The sequence below is a fragment of the Phoxinus phoxinus genome (assembly GCF_949152265.1).
Source record: "Phoxinus phoxinus genome assembly, chromosome: 25".
In the NCBI taxonomy this organism is placed as follows: domain Eukaryota; kingdom Metazoa; phylum Chordata; class Actinopteri; order Cypriniformes; family Leuciscidae; genus Phoxinus; species Phoxinus phoxinus.
The window spans coordinates 6,090,558-6,109,563 of record NC_136900.1 but is presented as its reverse complement, the minus strand read 5'-3'; the positions used below and the strand labels follow the sequence as shown (position 1 = coordinate 6,109,563).

General features: G+C 40.2%; 1 protein-coding gene across 2 annotated transcripts in view; it reads right to left on the bottom strand.

Moving 5' to 3' along the window:
* Nucleotides 1-4,789: 4,789 nt before the first annotated feature.
* frs2b (fibroblast growth factor receptor substrate 2b) overlaps nt 4,790-19,006 on the bottom strand; it is a 31,745-nt gene continuing 17,528 nt past the window's right edge. The window contains exons 3-7 of one of the 2 annotated variants that reach the window (XM_079603067.1): nt 18,663-18,751; nt 18,385-18,571; nt 14,779-14,937; nt 10,974-11,143; nt 4,790-7,123 (exon numbers count right to left, since the gene is read on the bottom strand). In XM_079603067.1, the coding sequence (XP_079459193.1) occupies nt 6,137-7,123; nt 10,974-11,143; nt 14,779-14,937; nt 18,385-18,571; nt 18,663-18,751 (1,592 nt within the window). In that variant the 3' untranslated portion in view covers nt 4,790-6,136. The remainder of the gene's footprint in view (nt 7,124-10,973; nt 11,144-14,778; nt 14,938-18,384; nt 18,572-18,662; nt 18,752-19,006) is intronic. The other variant, XM_079603068.1, reaches the window with a different exon arrangement.

Genomic DNA, 19,006 nt, shown 5'->3' with positions numbered 1-19,006 from the left:
TCCCAAAATCTTACCCTGCGCATACAATTCTTTATGGCATCATATTACCATCATACTAGTATCTTTAAAAAGGTACTAGTACCTAAACAATAAGCACTAGCTAAAGAATAAGTACTAATACTTAATGGAATAGATACTAGTATCTAAAAAATAAGTACTTGAAGCATGAAAATAGAAACTAATGTATGTATTAAGAATTAAATGTTAAAATGGCTTGCCATATTCGTAATCTTGAATTCAAATAACGTCCCCTCTCCAATAGTATCCAACTGCAGAACCGCAGCACCAGCAGTTTCAGACCGGCAGCCACAGAACAGAATACAATACAATTTTATTTGTAAAGCACATTTAAAACAACAGAGGTTAGCCAAAGTGCTGGACACTGACATAATTTCAGCCACATTTTAAACACATGACATGAGCACAAAACACAGTTAAACAAGTGACAAACTAGAAAAATAAAATACAGAAAATAATTCTCAGACTGGTTTAAAAGCCAATGAATAAAGTGAGTTTTAAGTCGTGATTTAAAAATGTCAAGGCTGGGAACTACTCTGACACACATAGGCAGATCATTCCACAGCCTAGGGGCCACGACTGGAAATGCTCGATCTCCCCTATTTTTAAGTCGTGTTAGGAACAGATATAAGAGTAGTTGGTCAGCGGACCTCAATGACCTCAGAGGAGCATGCATCTTCAGTAGATCATCTATGTAAACTGGGGCTTGACCATGAAAGGATTTAAAAAACAAACAATAAAATCTTAATGAAGCCAATGAAGAGAGGCAAGAACCGGCATAATGTGCTCTCGTTTACGTGTTCCTGCAAGGAGCAACAGAAGTGAGGGAACAGAACAGAAGTGAACAGAAGAAGCGTCCATTAACGCTTACACAATAGAGTTGTGCCAGGTGCTACATATGCATGCAAGACTTTTACTGCCAATTAAATAAATCAATTAATTTAAACAAATTTGAAATGCCTTAAATCGTTAAATGCCTTAAATTTTAATATGGAATACCGCTTCAATTGAAAAATAATTAAAAATATATATTAGAAAAAAATATTGTATTATTTTCAATGTGGAAAAATAGCTCATTAAAATCTATGAATAAATAAATATGATTTCATAGAAATCTAGTATCATAGAATCCCCTCAAAATTCTAAATAATAATCAAAAAATGTTATTGAACAAAAATATATTAGGCTACATTGATTTTCCTGGGGAAAAAAACAGTAAGTAGTGCTGTCAAAACTGATTGCTTCTCCCATCACATCACTACAGCGTAATCGGCCCAAGTCTCTGTCCTGGAGTCCAGCTGCCACGAAAGCCTTCACCCAGTTGACCCTTCGTCATAGAAGTAGATGCCTCCACCAATGGTGTGGGAGCGGTGCTCTAGCAGCGGCAGGGGGAACAAGCTCCACTTCATCCATGTGCCGCCTTCTCCCAAAAACTGTCGCCACCGGTGCAAAATTATGATCAAATTTTACAACTTTGAACTTCTAGCCATGAGTTTAGCTTTAGAAGACTGGAGACACTGGCTGGAAGGAGCTGAACGTCAATTCCTAGCCATCGACTTCAAAGTCACCTACCATCCAGGAGACAAGAACACTAAAGAGGATGCGCTTTCCTTCCTTTACTCTCCAGACTTACCCCATCAGTCGTCTGAAACCTTTCTTCCTCCAGCTTTCTTCGTGTGTCCGATCCAATGGTCTCTGAATGACCAATCACACACCGGGAGGTCCTGAGGGGCGCACTTACGTCCCATCTAACCTGCGCGTAACCCTCATGGACTAGTTAATTCATCTCAGGCATTCAGCGGCCCCTCTCACTCCTCCGTGAACGCTACTGGTGGTGGGCAAGTATGACCCAGGATGTATAACGCATCATTCGAGGATGTCCGATCTGTGCCACCATCAAAACACAGAGACACCTTCAGGCAAGCTTCATCCCCTACCCATTCCTCACTATTCATGGTCTCACATGGGAATGGACTTTGCCCCCGATACCTCCATCTGATGAAAACACCTGCATCCTTGTAGCTGTCGGCCGCAACTGCAAACTCATCCCATTCAAAGGCTTACACACTGCCATGGAAACCGCAGAGGCCCTTTTTCGTAACTTCGGGTTACCAGAAGACATTGTGTCGGATAGAGGCTTACAATATACCTCTAATGTCGGGAAAGCCTTCTTTCACCTTCTTGGAGTATCTGTGAGCTTGGCTTCCGGCTATCACCCCCAAACCAATGGTCAAACCGAACGCAAAATTCAGGAAATTGGACATTACCTGTGGTCATACTGACACGGATTGAATCAACACATCTTCAGCTCCACCAACTCGAATCACTAAACTCCCAATCACTAGAGGACTAACCCGCCACACCCTCATCAAGCACCCATTATTACACTCACTCATCGTCCGGTCTCATCAGTCTCTCACCCGATTACTCACCTTCCTAAACCTACCTTCATTGTCGTCTTCCAGAGACTTCGATCCAGTTATCCTCAGCACACTTCTCAGCAAACCTGCAAGAAGAAAGACTTAGTAAGTCAGTAAAGTGTGACTATCATTTGAACTGCTTATGCTCATCACCTGTCTGACGATCCAGCCTATTAATAAAGAACGGTTACGTCTACCTCCGTGTCTCCTCTCCTGTTTCATGACACAAACAAAGAAGACCACATGATTTGTTGATCTGGGTGATGATGGCACTGATGGGAACACTGAGGCTAGTGAGGCTTTTGTTTTTGTGGTCATTGGTCTGCAGGGTCACTGGACAGCACCCATTGTTTTTTTTTTTTCACTCTTACTTTGTCACCTCAAACTCAAAAATATTCATGCACTACATGCACAGCAGAAACGAGGCATCACCGCTGTTTGTCTTATAATGGATGGAAATTCCTCTAATGTCAGTATGTGCACTGATCTGGGGTGTCAGATAAGACTGAACCTTGAGCCATTGAAAACCTACTTTGCTCGTTCATCTAGTGGGAGCGAGTGTTTGTGACTATGGATGCTTGTCACATGCTGAAGTTAGCTCGACACATGATGCAGACGTACAGTCCCATCAGAGTCCTTCTGGCCAAGTTAACTGGAATACACACTGTAAAAAAATATTTTCATGATTTGTCATCACAACTTTTTATCTTTTGTCAAATCAACTTCGATAACTAATGTGTGAAGACAACACTATAACTCAAAATTTTAAGGCATCTTGCTTTTTTAAGTTAAACCAAATTTTTTTATTACAGTGTATTGCTGATCTTGATGTTCAGCTAAAGGACTCGATGACTCTCCAATGACGGCAGATGAGGATGTGTTGATTGTTCACCATTCCAGGACGCTTGCCCACTCCTTTGCTAACTGAAAACTATAGTTTACACTTCAGGATTTGTCACGAGAAATGTTTCTCTCCAAAACTTAAAGGTGGGGTATGTGATTTGCAAAACGGCTGGCAGATTTTGAAAATACACAACTCAAATGGTCCTACCTTCTTTCCTTTGACTCCACCTCAAAGAACATGGACATGGATGGCGGGAGGGGGGGATGGTACAACCAATTGATTGACGCACTTACTGTCCAGTGATTCTAGGTGGTCTTGGAAATGATTGGCTGGAGTTTTTCGAGTCCTGCCCGTTCCACAGATGATTAAATTGCTTTATTTATTTTTTCAGTGCTTCTAACTCAGTGGCTGTAAGTGGGTTAGGAATAGGATTTTAAGTGATTTTGAAAAAATGGCCAAAAAAGAGAATTACATACCCCACCTTTAAGTGTGAAGTGTGTCGTAGTAGCCTGGTAACTGATACCTCACAGCAGAACGCTGGACTCAGCCAACCAGAAGCAATTCAAATGTGTTTCAGAAATGCAGTCTTTAGCATCAACCAGCTTGTATACGGTCTGAGATTGACTCTGAGGAAGTCTTCTCTCACTTGGTGCCCACATAACTGACACTTGACAACCGTCAACACCTTTTGCGGTCTCTTCTAGTCTCCAGCTTCTGGCAATGACTTGGTACCTTAAATTGTAGAGTATACAGACTACTTTTACAAAGTAGAATAAAATGTGCAAAATAGTACTGTTTCAAGGCCATTAAAAGGTGCTTCTAAAATACACATTTTCAGGAATAGAACTGTGTATTTTATTTTTATATGCACAACTCACTTTATGGTCTGAAAACATAATAGTATAAATAAAACGTAATTATTATATAAACATAAAACAAAGAAGAGACAAATATAAGGAATAAAATATGCAAAACAACCCTATTTCAATTTTTTTTTAAAGAATAGAAATGTAAGTTTGCAAGAAAGAAGGACAGAGGAAGACGTTTGTAGTTTAGCTATAGTAAAAGTACTGTGTATTTTCTATTTAAAAGTTTTCTATATTGTTTTACGTTTGTTAAATACCATACGTATACTGTACTTTGTGTTAATTGAAATCATAATATGTGTTATTGACTACACATCTGAATAACATCTTTAGTGAAAATGATTTGAATAAAATGCTGTTATGTATTAACCTTAACCGTGGGTCTGGCACGTCCGCCGTGTTTGTAGTCTTCTAGCACTCTTTATAAGAGACCACACTGGTTACACCACCCTGAGGACGGCCCTGCCTCCACCCATCAGATCCAGAGGTGGAGCTGGACCAGTGATTCAAATACTTTTTTATAAACATATCATCATAAACTCCAGTACATCACTCACTCATTCTACTTTTGTGTTCCACATCATACAGTGTGTCAATCATACAGGGTGTGTGTGGAGTAAATGATGACACTTTCTTTTTTTGTGTTGAACTTCTTCAAGATATTCTAAACTCAACATTGTCCTCAGCCACAACAACTTTCACTCAGACCACAATAATCAAAACATAGGCATCATTTAAAAAAAGCTGCTTACACTACTTGCTAATAGAACAATTCAAAAAGCATTGAGGATGTTGACAGATCTACTACTTGCCACTAAACGGCAGTTAGAGAAAAAAAACATGGATTGAACCTGAAATTATTTCCCATAACGCTCTATTTTTGCTGGAGATTTTAAACCTTTGTTTCCTTACTGTGGCAATGTTTCTTTACTGAAAAACAATACTGCCGAGTTATGAAACATGCTGTCTGTTACTGACATAGAAAAGTTCATACACACATGGCTTCAAGACTAGATTACTGTATTACAGTATTGGCTGGATATCCTGTATACTTCTGACCTGCCTGAATCATAATCATACACTGTCCGTTCATTGGCCAAGAGGAGAACTGGCCCTCCGACTGAGCCTGGGTTCTCACAAGGTTTTTTCACCATTCTGTCCATTGAAATTGAATCGAGTATGAACTCCTCTAGTGGAGTCAGATTCTTCTAAAAGTACCTTTTTCAAAATCAGAAAAAACATTTAGAATTTGGTCAACGTAAAATTGGATGAAATTACACGTTTGATGAACAGAATCTCTGATGTAGTATGCAAGTTTTCTATTTTTCATGGATAATTGTAAAAGGATCTCCATCTAATCACACTAAAGACACAGACATGCAATTCAGTAAAACAGTAAGCAGATAATATCTGGATATGAAAGGCATGTTTATGGCAGGTGTAAGGACCCACAGTGCATGTATTATATTAGTGTACAGCTTCAAAACTAAAAACCTCAATCGAACAAAATAGACTTTTATTGTGCCAAGTATTGAAATCTACTATACGAAGCCAAAAATTCAAAATGTAGTGTGAAGTTATCTTTAGATACAGATTTTAAAACAACTTAGTCACTTTATAAAGGGTAAATAAAGGAAAAAACAAACATATGATCAGTAATACTGATTTGTACCGTATGGAAAGGACCTGTGGAATGTTGTCCAACCTTGTTATTAACATAATAAATCAAAATAAACAGGCACTGAAAAACGAGTGTAAGAAAAGTAGTAGTATATTACCATAGGAATAAAATGAAGGTATATGGCGAGCTCCTCTGTTAATTCTCTCAAGCCAACATGAGACAGAGTGACACTCTTTCAACTACATGAAATCCCTACAAGTGTTACAAACAATACAACATTTGTGATATTAAGTCCACCTGCCTTTGGAATAAATCGGGGAAGTTTTAGAAACAAACAGGAGTGTCTTCCAGCGGTCCCAGGGACAGGTCACATGGGCAGATCAACACTGTTATGGCGCGTTTTCCTGGAGGTCCCATCGTAACGGGGCAGTGCTTTCTGCAGGCTCGACATGGCGGCCGTGCGCTCCACGTCAATGACCGCATACAGCTCTGTCCTGCGCGTGGGCGTCTGAGGCAGGGGGGACGTGGGCGTCTTCGGGGTCTGAGGGTTGCTCGAGTTCTCCGTCTCGGTCTCCACCTCGATGTAGTTCAGTCTGTGGGACTCTAAACAGGGGCGGCGGAAGTCGAAGCTAAAGAAGGTGGAGGTAGAGCGGTCCCGCCAGCGGGCCGACTCCAGCTTGTGAGCGCTGAGGGGGGCGGTCACGTTCTCTGTGTTGATGTAGTAGTGAGTGGGGTCAGGGCTGTACTGCCGGTGGTTGTGGAAACCGTTGATGGTTGATGAGCAAACCTCTTCCCCGTCCTCATCTTCCGAGCCGCCCTTCGGGTGTTCTCGTAAAGGAGGCAAGGCTGGGAGGTTCTCGTAGTCCAGTAAAGCGGTTCTCCGCTGGGCTGAGTTGTTGATGTTGGCCTCAGGAGTGAGAGGAGGGGGCGGCCGAGTCCGGCGGCGAGAGAGAGCTACGGCAGAACCGTTAAAGTTCTCAGGAATGATTGAGACTTCAGGAGAGGTTTCCTCAGATCTACCGCTGTCAGTCACATCTGTGCTGCTTGTGTTTTTAGGGTGTGAAATAACATTCCCATTTGAGTTCTGGTTCGAGCTCCTCGCCACGGCCTCGGCTCCAGCACACTGATGTCCTGACAAATGTGCCTCTTTCTGCCTCTGTCTCTGCACAGGAGTCGGGCCCAGCACGAAGCGAGCACCTTCAGGCTCCAGCTGCACTCGAGGGCCAGGGTCAGGAGCCTCTTGAGCGAAGGGTTCCTCTCCATCAGGGAACGGGACATTCAGGACCGCAGGAACATCGGACACACTCGGGCTGTGCTGCTCCAACAGACCACTGGTGTTCACGTAGGTGTGTCCCTGAGGAGACGAAACAGAGGACATGCTTTAGTGACGACTGCATCTTTAATAACGATAACCAACAGCTTGTTGTGGTCGTTAACCAATACCAATTATTTAGTTTTTTTCGTTTTAACTCCTTCCAACTGGAGTGGCAGGTTAATTCATTAAAAACACTACACCATAGGTGTAACTTAAAGGATAAGTTCACTTTAAAAAAAACTTTTGCTGATAATTTACTCACCCCGATGTCATCCAAGATGTCCATGTCTTTCTTTCTTCAGTCGAAAAGAAATTAAGGTTTTTGATGAAAACATTTCTCCATATAATGGACATCAATGGGCCCCAAACGGTTTCAAGGTCCAAATGACAGTTTCAGACGCATATTCCAGACGATGAATAAGGGTCTTATCTAGCGAAACGTTCGGTCATTTCAAAACGAAATAAAAAAGTTTAAGTTTTATAAGCACAAATGCTCGCCTTGCCCTGTTCTGTGATGCGCGTTCGTGACGTCACGTAATACGCAGTTACGTTGAAAAGGTCACGCTTTATGAAAAGTCAAAAATTTCTGTCCTGACGAAAATTTTCTTTTAGGCTTTTTAATATTACAACACCCAGGATACCGACACGAAAAGTCTTTGTGTCAGTTTATCAATTAAAATGCCCGTTTCGTGTGCGTATCCTGGTGTTGTAATATTAAAAAGCCTAAAAGAAAATTTTCGACCCTTATTCATCGTCTGGTGTTGTTTAAAGCCCTTTGAAGCGGCAATGAAACTGTCATTTGGACCTTGAACCGTTTGGGACCCATTGACGTCCATTATATGGAGAAATGTTTTTATCAAAAACCTGAATTTCTTTTCGACTGAAAAAAGAAAGACATGGAAATCTTGGATGACATGGGGGTGAGTAAATTATCAGCAAACGTTTTTAAAAGTGAACTAATCCTTTAAAAGAATGGTATTTACAGTATAATGCAGTTATTTTCAATCCTGGTCCTGGGGACTCTGAACGTTTTCGGTCTCTCTTCATTAACACACCTGATTCAGATCATCAGCTCATTAGAAGAGAGCTTCAATAACTAAACTATTGTATCAAGAGACATACAAAATGTGCAGAGGGTCCCCAAGACCAGTATTGAAAACCACTGATATAATGCATAGATGATATGATCAACACTTAAAAACTTGTTTTTAATTTGACAACTGTGTTCCATTTTTATAAATTTATGAAACATGATCATAACAATTACAATAGGAATCGGAACAAACATACAAACTGGAGTATTAATGGTGTTTGTATGACAAAGTACTAGAAGAATAGCAGGGTTTTTTTCTACACTGAAAGTGTATGTGTGTGTGTGTGTGTGTGGGGGGGGGGGGTCCTTTTTCCACGCAAATCATTTGAAAAGACTCAAACGGACACAGGCAGAGTGAAAGACTGGATTTCCCCCCGATCTGGTGGGCGTTTCCCAAAAGCATCGTTAGCCAACTATGGTCGCAAGTTCTGTCGTTATCAGCAGTTCAATGAGTCGGTTTCCCAAAACCATCGTTCCAGCGAACATTCGCAAACTTGTGTATTTGGAGCGACAGCTCTCGACCTGTGGTTAGAAGCAGAGTTTCTAGTTTGCATGACATGTGGACCTAATAAATCCTTATCTTGAGCAAAATAAGCGACCTGACATCCAGTACAATCTGTATCTTTTATTTAGAACACATACAAATGTCTTTTAGTTCGTTAGCCTATGATTGAATCTGGAAATAAAGCAAAATAACTGAGAAAAATTTGAAATAATCCTCAGATGCCATGTCTGTAATTTAGATCAAAACATCTAGCGTTAATTCAATCTCAAACAGTTTCATTAAAAGAAGTAATTACTCCACCACGTGCGTGACGTCATAAACCAACGTGGTTGAACGACCACTTTGTGACAATGGTTTCGAGAAACAGTCGTGACTAGCTAGTTTATTTCTCCAACGATGAATCGCACTATGGTAGTGAAACAGCCAGTTACGTCGTTGTACGGGAAACACACCCCAGGTAGGTTACACGTGAATTCAAAATATTTCAGCCATGTTGCTAACATGTTTAAGCATGTTTTAACAGATTGCTAACATGAATTAACACGTTGCTATCATTATTTTGCAAGCAAGTTTTAGTACGTTGTTAGCATGTCCTAAGCTAGTTGCTAGGCTTTGTTAGTGATATATACTTGGTGGATGAAGATTTAATACTTTATTACACCGTGTCTGCACCATTGACGTTTCGCATGCGTCGTGCTGCTCTCGTGAACGCAACTTTGAATAAAGTCGTTATTTAAGCTCACAAAAAGTACTCGCCTTCAAAGTGTTAATTAAATAGCTGTCAATGGATTTCATCAAAAAATATCTTAATTTGTGTTCCGGAGATGAACGAAGGTCTTACGGGTTTGGAACGACATGAGGTGTTTGTTAATAATTGAATTTTCCCAGTTATTGATGAAAAATAATCTGCTACCGCTAGATATTAATTTCCACCTACTAGGGGTGTGCGATATTACGATTTTTGATCGTGGACGATTAAAATGTCTCCACGATCTGCTTTTGAAGAAATATCGTAGGATCGTGCATTTTATCAGTTTGCATTTCTGGCGCCTCCGTCTCAACATACTGTACAGCGCGACGTATATTCACATGAAATGCAGAGGAACGGGACACTGTAGTTCATAAAAATGAATTATTTGCATGTGCTTTAAAGCCTTGCCGGTTAAACATGTCATTCGCTGCTGATGCGCTGTTCTAACGAGCGCTTTCCTGAGCGCAAACATCCGACGCGCGCACATGCACTAAAAGCCTGTCTAACAGCGCCCGTTACTGAACTAAGTTATATTTCGAGTCTTATTGCGCTAATACTGTCAAATACACACAAGGTTTACATAAACAAAGTTGGTTATGTCTAAAGTGAAAGAACAATAGAAAAAATTAAGAAAAAATCTGCTTGCCAAATGTGTGTATTAGACTCGTTGCGCGCAGATCTTAAAGTGACAGTAGCCCTAATAGTAAACATGCTGCCGCTTGTCCTTAAAGGGACAGTTACCCCAAAATAAAAATTGTGTCATTATTTACTCACTCTCTAATGTTGTTCCAAACCTGTATTAATTTCTTTCTTGTGCTGAACACAAAAGAAGATATTTTGAGGAGTGTGGCTAACCAGGCGGTTGCTGGTCCCCATTGACTTCCATAGTAGGAAAAAACTATAATGGAAGTCACTGGGGTACATCAACTGTTTGGTTACCCACATTCCTCCAAATAACTTTTATTTTCAACAGAAGAGGGAGACTTATTCGGGTTTAAAACGGCTTGAGAGAATTTAAATCTTTGGAGAACTATGCTTGTTAATAAAACAACAAAATACAAAGAGCATCTCACTCACTCTTGACTGAGAACTTTAATAGTCGCTTTAATAAGAATAAATGTAAAATTTATACAGTGAAGTCTATGTTGTGTTTTTTTTCTTCATATTTGTTCATTTAATTACTTTCTTCAATGCTGTTAAATACACCTGTAGCTGAAAAAATAAAGCACTGTTTATTTAATTTGTATATTAAGTTGTGTATGTGTATCTTTGTTCTTAATTTTTAATAACAAAGAAAATGACAAAGATTTTTTATCTTCGCCACTTTGGCCTAAATGTCTGCCATTCTTTTTTATTTTATATTTTGTTACCTAAGGCTTTGTTTTTAAAATAGGGACATTAGTTTGGTTGTGATGCTCAGTCACTTGAAAAATAGTAAAACCAACATGAAAAGGAATCGTGATAAAATCGTGAATCGTGATTTTCCTGAAAAAAATCGTGATATGATATTTTTGCCATATCGCCCACCCCTACCACCTACCCTTACAGCCTCGTCCGCAGCTAAGAGCGGGTGTGTGGACTCCTCGCCCAGTGAGGGAAGGCATGTGCTCCCCACAGATGGATGCCGACTAGAGGGGTGAGAAGACGCATCGCCCAATGAGGGATACCGCAAGCTGCCATTTGGTAAGGTGGGGAGAATGATGCCAGGAGCTAAATCAAACAAACAAGCAAAAAATGTATTAGGTGTTATCTATATACATTTTTGTATATGAATTTACTTACAAATAAACACTGCGTTTGACATACAAGTAACCAGATCTTATTTGCAGTGCAGTTCATTGACTTCCACTCACACCACTGACAGTCATCAGTAAACTTTTATACACATTCATAATTGCTGAAGTCTCTATATACATCAGCAACATTCAGCATCAACTAAAACTGAGAAGAAACTGAAATAAAAATAACTACCTAAAATAGAGGTTTATTAGACATGATATCACTAACACTAGATGATTCTGATAAAGCAACACCAGCAGATGTTTTAGGAGGTGATAATTTCTTTAGCATTTGGGTGAAAAATATGCTTATTTGTTCCTGGAGCCTTCCAGCACTGTACATTTCCCTTATTGGACACCCCCGCTCAGATCACAGGCCCTGTTTCTACACATGGTATTAAGATGCGTTTTGGTCGATCAGATCAGTAGACGAGGGAAACATTCCTGTTTACACCTGGAGATTTAATCCATCTCTTTTGTCCACTTTCAACCACTTCGGTACTAATTTCCTCAAGGGGAGGGTCTATGGGCAGGTACATGTATGGGTTTTTTTTTTCCAGATCTTTCGATTTAATGTTTTTTTTGTTAGTTTTTTTAACATATGAAGTTAGTTTCTGCTCTGATAGCTGCAAATTCACGCTGAACGCTGTTAGTTTGTGTTATAAATCAGGAATGCTGAGAGAACATTGTGCTTGGTACGTCTTCAAACCAAACTTGGAACTCCAGCCGACAAAGTTTAAAGGGGTGATAGAATGCAAAACCAAGTTTAACTTGGCATAGTAGAATAACAGCAGCTCGGTGGGTAAAATGGCCATACACAGAATCTCAGAATCCTGCCACCTCCTTAATATGAAAATCTCAAAACTGCAGCTGTAAAACGGTCGGATCTCAAATCGGCTCAGATGTGACGCAACACTTGGGGGATATCCTTATTTGGATCTGGCCTGTACCTTTGTTACGCCCCCAAATTTGCATACACAAGCACACTCTCTGGGCCCAGGAATATCAATGGTGGTCGTGCAGTCAGACACAGTTTACCCGCAATGGCTCGAGAATGACGAGTTCTCGTGGTGGTTAAAGCTGGGGCCTGGAAATGTATCGAGGCAAACTGCGCCGTTTGTCGAAGATGTTTTAAACTGGGTACAATGGGAATCATGGTATTTAAAAAATAACTTTCTTCTTCAACAGAACTATATCTAGCTCTTTGGCTGCTGTCAATTTTGATTTCTTGGAGGCTGTTTGCACCTGGCCACTTCATGCGTTTTCTGTGATCGGACAGCTATCCGATCGTGAAAAGACCAGGTGTAAATGCCCTCCGAAAAACATTTGAGACGGATTTGAATCCGATCGCTCAAACCACTTCAGGAGGAGGTCTGGGCTGCGTTCCAGACGAAACTAGACAAGTGTAAATGCATCTGGTTGTTGAAACCACATATGTAAATTGTACTCCTCCCAAAAATGCTAAAAAAAATAAACGTGTGAGAGCGTGTTATATGTCATGTTATAGCCAGATATGACGACGCTACTGCAACACGCATCGCCGCAGATGAGCATCTATTCATCAAGGCAATGTGCAAACTATCGCAAATCAAAGTGAAAGTAAGTCGCAGACGCTTAACACACAATCATCTTCATTTAAAGTAAAGAAACGAAATTATCTCACCAGGGCTGTTGCCGCTCTGTCTTATTGCGGTCTTTGATTTTGAAATTTTAGCTGATGATCAATAAAAATGCAGCTCATATCTGTTGCTTTCGGTGACGTGCACTCCATTAAATCTGCATATAGCGCGGGAATTGAAGATCGGATTTAAATCCGTTTAGCAAAAACACATTTATGTGACCAGGTGTAAATGGAATCGTTTTGATAAATCAGACAGCTAGCTATCCGATCTGAGAAAACACATGAAGTGGCCAGGTGTAAACAGCCCCTTGGATATTGTCTGCTCTGCTGATATGAAAACCTCACTGTATATTGTAATAATAAATAGCATTTGTGACAGCAATGATATTTTGTGATATGTGATGATTTACATGTATGTGTGTATTTCCATTGCAGGTTTGGTCTTAAAACTCATATAAGTTGGTATTAAAAAGGTCTTAAAAAGACTTAAATTTAACTTGTTCATATCTGTAGACACCCTGTAGATATTGTTATCTAGCAGGTACAGTTAGTGTGATGGTTTGGTTTAATTGAAATATTTATTCGATAGTAGTTTAGATACACAGTGAGTGCTGCCAATCTTCATTGGGCATGTTGCGTCTTTGCTTTGGAGATTCCTCGTTGTAAACCAACCAATCAGCGTGCAGCTCATCTAAATATTCATAAGCATACCATAAAAGGGAGAAAACCGCTCGTTTCATTCTGGGGCCATTTCTCAGGGTTGCATTAGGGCGTATAAAAGAGCCAGCGGGGCATTTTTCAGCCCAACAAAGGTTACATACCCTATTTGGAGACCTTAAGGAACAGTGTGAAATACCCTATAAAATCATTCTATCACCCCTTCAAATCCAGTCTGGCTAGCCGCTTCCCATGTTTACACATTAAGCAGGCGGTTTTCGAACACTTGAAGCAATCCGATTGAATGTGTTTTCGTCTACCTCTGGAAAACGTTGTCAAAATATTCGTGATCCGATCATTCAAAACGCATCTTAAATTAATACTAGGTGTGAACAGGGCATGTTTTTGCATGTTGCTGTAATGAAATTACATTTTGCTGATTTTTTTTTTAAACATTACAATGATGAGAACTGGAATGTCACAATGCAGAAATCGAAATGGTCTTAAAAATAATTCTAAGTAAAATATACTTATTTTCTTTAATTAAGATTAATCCTTTAAAGATTGAGATCTTGACTCAAACACCCATACGATCTTGACAACAATTCAGCTAGATGTCTATCAAACCTTTTTACATGTACAGATATGAAACAGTCTTTTCAACCACAGAGTTGAAATAATTGTAATTATTAAGTACTGGTATAAAGGTTTATAGTTGGAATATAAACACTGATGTCTACGGTAGTTTTCAAAATAGTGTCAATCACCTTTTGAAAGTAACAACACTTCAAATAAAGATTGTGTCATCAATTACATCGTTATGCCAGAAAGTGGCTTGTATTTGAAAAATGTATTTGTCATTGAATCATTCATTCAAAAGATTTGTCCAAACACCGATTCATTCAGTAATGAAACAAGTGAGTGATTTATGAGTGAGTCGTTGAATCAATCAAACCGATTTAAAAAATAAATAATGAATTCGATTTGATTTTAAACAGACTGCAGCAATTAACACTTTGTCAGAACCTCTATTAAATTACATGTTGTTTTGTTTAGCTGTCTCTTCAGAATTGTGAACTCTATTTTAAATGAAAGAATCATGACTGTCAATTTATCCAGAATTGTGCAGGTCTGGTATTTAGTTTAACATCCAAACCCAAGTCTGGAGAGCCAAACCGGTTTTGAGTGATTTATAGGACTTTGGTTAGGTGGGTGGAGCTGTACAAAGTCACATGTTTCTGTTCAGAGCTCTTATTAAATGTTGATGAATGAATGAAGTGCAGACATACTGGTTGGTGTGTGTGGTGTCAGAGGAAGGTCTGGTTCAGCTTGTGTGAGGGTGGGCTCAAACACCGGCTCCTCTACTACGCTGATGCTGTTATTATGCATGATGTCCTGCAGCATGTTGAAAATCTCTTCAGCACGTGAACACTTGAAGGCAAATATCCCTGCGGAGTGTGAACACAAATGGTTAAAAACACTTCCTGTGCTGCTGTAACAGATTACCAAAAAAAGACCAAAAGTGGACACTAACTATTGCAAAAAAGGTGACAATAATAAAACAATATTCTAATACATACACCTTAGAGCTGCACGATTAACTGCTAAAATATCGCAATCTCGTTTTCAAACATCCAAGCGATCTCATTTATAAATGACAACAATTAACCCGTGTTTATCAAACTTTTGACAAAATCAACCGGAACATTCAAATTTGCATTGGCGCTGCCACTGACAAGAGAGAGCAGTGACTTATGTTTACGGTAGGTATGAAACAGATTCAGTCTTTTTCAAACACACACACACACACATATATATATATATATATACACACACACTGAACCAAATTATAAACGCAACACTTTTGTTTTTGCCTCCGTTTTTCTGTGTTAGTGAGCACTTCTTTGCCGAGATAATCCATCCACCTCACAGGTGTGGCATATCAAGATGCTGATTAGACAGCATGATTAATGCACAGGTGTGCCTTAGGCTGGCCAAAATAAAAGGCCACCATAAAATGTGCAATTTTATCACACCGCACAATGCCACAGATGTCGCAAGTTTTGAGGGAGCATGCAATTGCCATGCTGACTGCAGGAATGTCTAGAAGAGCTGTTGCCCGTGAATTGAATGTTCATTTCTCTACCGTTTCAGATAATTTGGCAGTACATCCAACCGGCCTCACAACCGCAGACCACGTGTAACCACACCAGCCCAGGACCTCCACATCCAGCATCTTCACCTCCAAGATCGTCTGAGACCAGCCACCCGGACCGCTGCTGCAACAATCGGTTTGCATAACCAAAGAATTTCTGCACAAACTGTCCGAAACCGTCTCAGGGAAGCTCATCTGCATGCTCGTCGTCCTCATCAGGGTCTCGACCTGACTGCGGTTTGTCGTCGTCACGGACTTGAGTGGGCAAATGCTCTGGCACTAGGGAGAGGTGTTATCTTCACAGAGGAATCCCGGTGTACAGGGCAGATGGCAGACAGCGTGTATGGCGTTGTGTGGGTGAGCAGTTTGCTGATGTCAACGTTGTGGATCGAGTGGCCCATGGTGGCGGTGGGGTTATGGTGTGGGCAGGCGTATGTTGTGGACAACGAACACAGGTGCATTTTATTGATGCCATTTTGAATGCACAGATATACCGTGACGAGATCCTGAGGCCCATTGTTGTGCCATTCACCCACGACCATCATCTCATGTTGCAGCATATACATGTGATAATGCACGGCCCCATGTTGCAAGGATCTGTACACAATTCCTGAAAGCTGAAAACATCCCAGTTCTTTGCATGGCCAGCATACTCACCGGACATGTCACCCATTGAGCATGTTTGGGATGCTCTGGATCGGCGTATACGACACCGTGTTCCAGGTCCTGCCAATATCCAGCAACTTCGCACAGCCAATGAAGAGGAGTGGACAACCTGATCAACTCTATTTAGACAGATTTGTGAACAATATTTAAGAGAAATAGGCCTTTTGTGTACATAGAAAAAGTCTTAGATCTTTGAGTTCAGCTCATGAAAAATGGGGGCAAAAATAAAAGTGTTGCGTTTATAATTTTGTTCAGTGTGTATATATGTGTATATATATATATATATATATATATATATATATATTTACACGCACACACAAACACTATAAACAATCTACCACCGTGTTTCCACCGGAATTACCTGGAACAATTTGTCCCAGGAATTTGTTCCCCCAGACCTGTTGCTGTCTGCATTTTCAGCATGGTCTAAAGTACTGTGAAGATTAGGCAAATATGTCGGGTGTTGCGGGACTGCGGGACGCAGTTTCCATTTCCTGCTGGATTTCACCCTCCGCATATAATAAGCTTAAAGCAGTATGAACCTTGTCGTCTGTCCATCAGACGTATTTTTTAAACTCCATTGTTGATTCGAATAGTAAACAACTCTTTCTGCACGCACCGCAACAGACAAATGCTCGCCTTGCTCGTGACGTCACGTAATACGCAATTACGTTGAAAAGGTCACACTTCTATGAAAAGTAAAACATTTCTGTCCTGACGAAAATTTTCTTTTAGGCTTTTTAATATTACAACGCCCAGGATACGCACACGAAATGGCCATTTTAAACGATAAACTGACACAAAGACATTTGAATATGTGTGTATGGTCCTCCTTCCGCACATTTGTAAACACTGACTCGTCAAGCGTGACCTTTTCAACGTAATTGCGTATTACATGACGTCACGAACGCGCATCACAGAACAGAGCAAGGCGAGCGTTTGTGCTTATAAAACTTAAACTTTTTTATTTATTTTTGAAATGACCGAGCGTTTCGCTAGATAAGACCCTTATTCATCGTCTGGTGTCGTTTAAAGCCCTTTGAAGCGGCACAGAAACTGTCATTTGGACCTCGAACCGTTTGGGGCCCATTGACGTCCATTATATGGAGAAATGTTTTCATCAAAAACCTTAATTTCTTTTCGACTGAAGAAAGAAAGACATGGACATCTTGGATGACATGGGGGTGAGTAAATTATCAGCAAAAGTTTTTTTTAAAAGTGAACTAATCCTTTAAGTGTTGTAGTTTGTTCAACCAATATTATCACTTAAATATATTGTATTATATAAAAAAAATGTTTTAATTCCATGACTTTTCAAAAACTTTCTGAGTTTATTTCTTTTCTCCAAAACCTTTCCCGGTTTTTCATGACCGTACGAACCCTGAACCATAATTTTACTCACCGGTCACAGTCCGTGATGTTGACCAGAGTCTGACCACCAGTGCCCACTTGGCTTACTACTATGTTGCGGACAGTGACACCCCCCCCCCCCCCCCTCCCTCCATTTTTATTTATTTATTACTGATCTGCATAATTCACGTGGGTCATTTTAGCCGGATATAACTGGAATTCCAGATTAATCCGAAAGAATCATATCCCTGGTTATTGTTTAGTTGTTTGTTCAGAATCGTGGGAGATTCAAGATCTATGTTTGAAGCAAAAAAAATTATTCAGAATCGTGCAGCTCTAATACACCGTATGATGGACAAACAAACACACAACACAAAACATGTAGCATTATTCTGATACTTATCAGGAAAGCCAACATTTGCTAGTCCTGCAAGAGGCTGCAGTGTTGAATCTAAATGTTGGGAGCACATCAAGTCGGACTCACCTGATCAAGCATGCAAACGCTCTCAAGCTCATCCTTTTGAAAGCATGGGTTCAAATGTTAACAGTCGTATATTAATAAACTGTGCAAAGAGCTGGTGATCAGACCTCAATTTGGATGCCTTCAAATGGCTGAAACGTCTGTACCAATTATTTCCAAGTCTCACAATATAAATTTCTTAAAAACTTATTATATTTAAGTATGATGTGCAAGAGTGTATGGTATGGGAGATTTTAGCTTTACCTTGACCTGTCTGGCAACGACGGCCACTCTCAAATGAGAAGAGATTTGAATCGTAGCCATAGCGACGCAGGCACAGGTAAGGCCACTTGACAGCATCACATTTCCGTGTGCGTAGGACCAGCTCATCCTCCGTCAGCTCCATGATTCCTGCTCCCAGCTCATTCCCGTCATCATCCACATTCACCACCTGGACACATCCAACCAGACCAAACTCAACACAACCAAATGGACTCCGCAAACAAACAAGATCATTATAATGTATGCTGAAAGATACTGACCTTAAATTTACTCTGGTGATTGTCGGGGACTGATTCTTTATCTGGACAGCTAAAACAGCTTCCCATGGCTTCTTCAGACCATTTGATACCTAAAGCACAACACAACATTCAGCAGTGTACAACTGTCCTGAAGCACAAATAAATTTTGACAGTAAAAGAAAAAACAGGAAATGTGGATATTCATTTGTTCTTCAAGCCCTGTGGATTGGCTTGATGGGCGCAGTTTTCATCTACGTGTGTATGCATTTCTGATGAAACATGAAGTAGAGATGGGACATATCAAAGAACTCATCCATTTTTTTAAATGGCCAATAGGAGTGTGTGATATGCATGTACATCTGTTC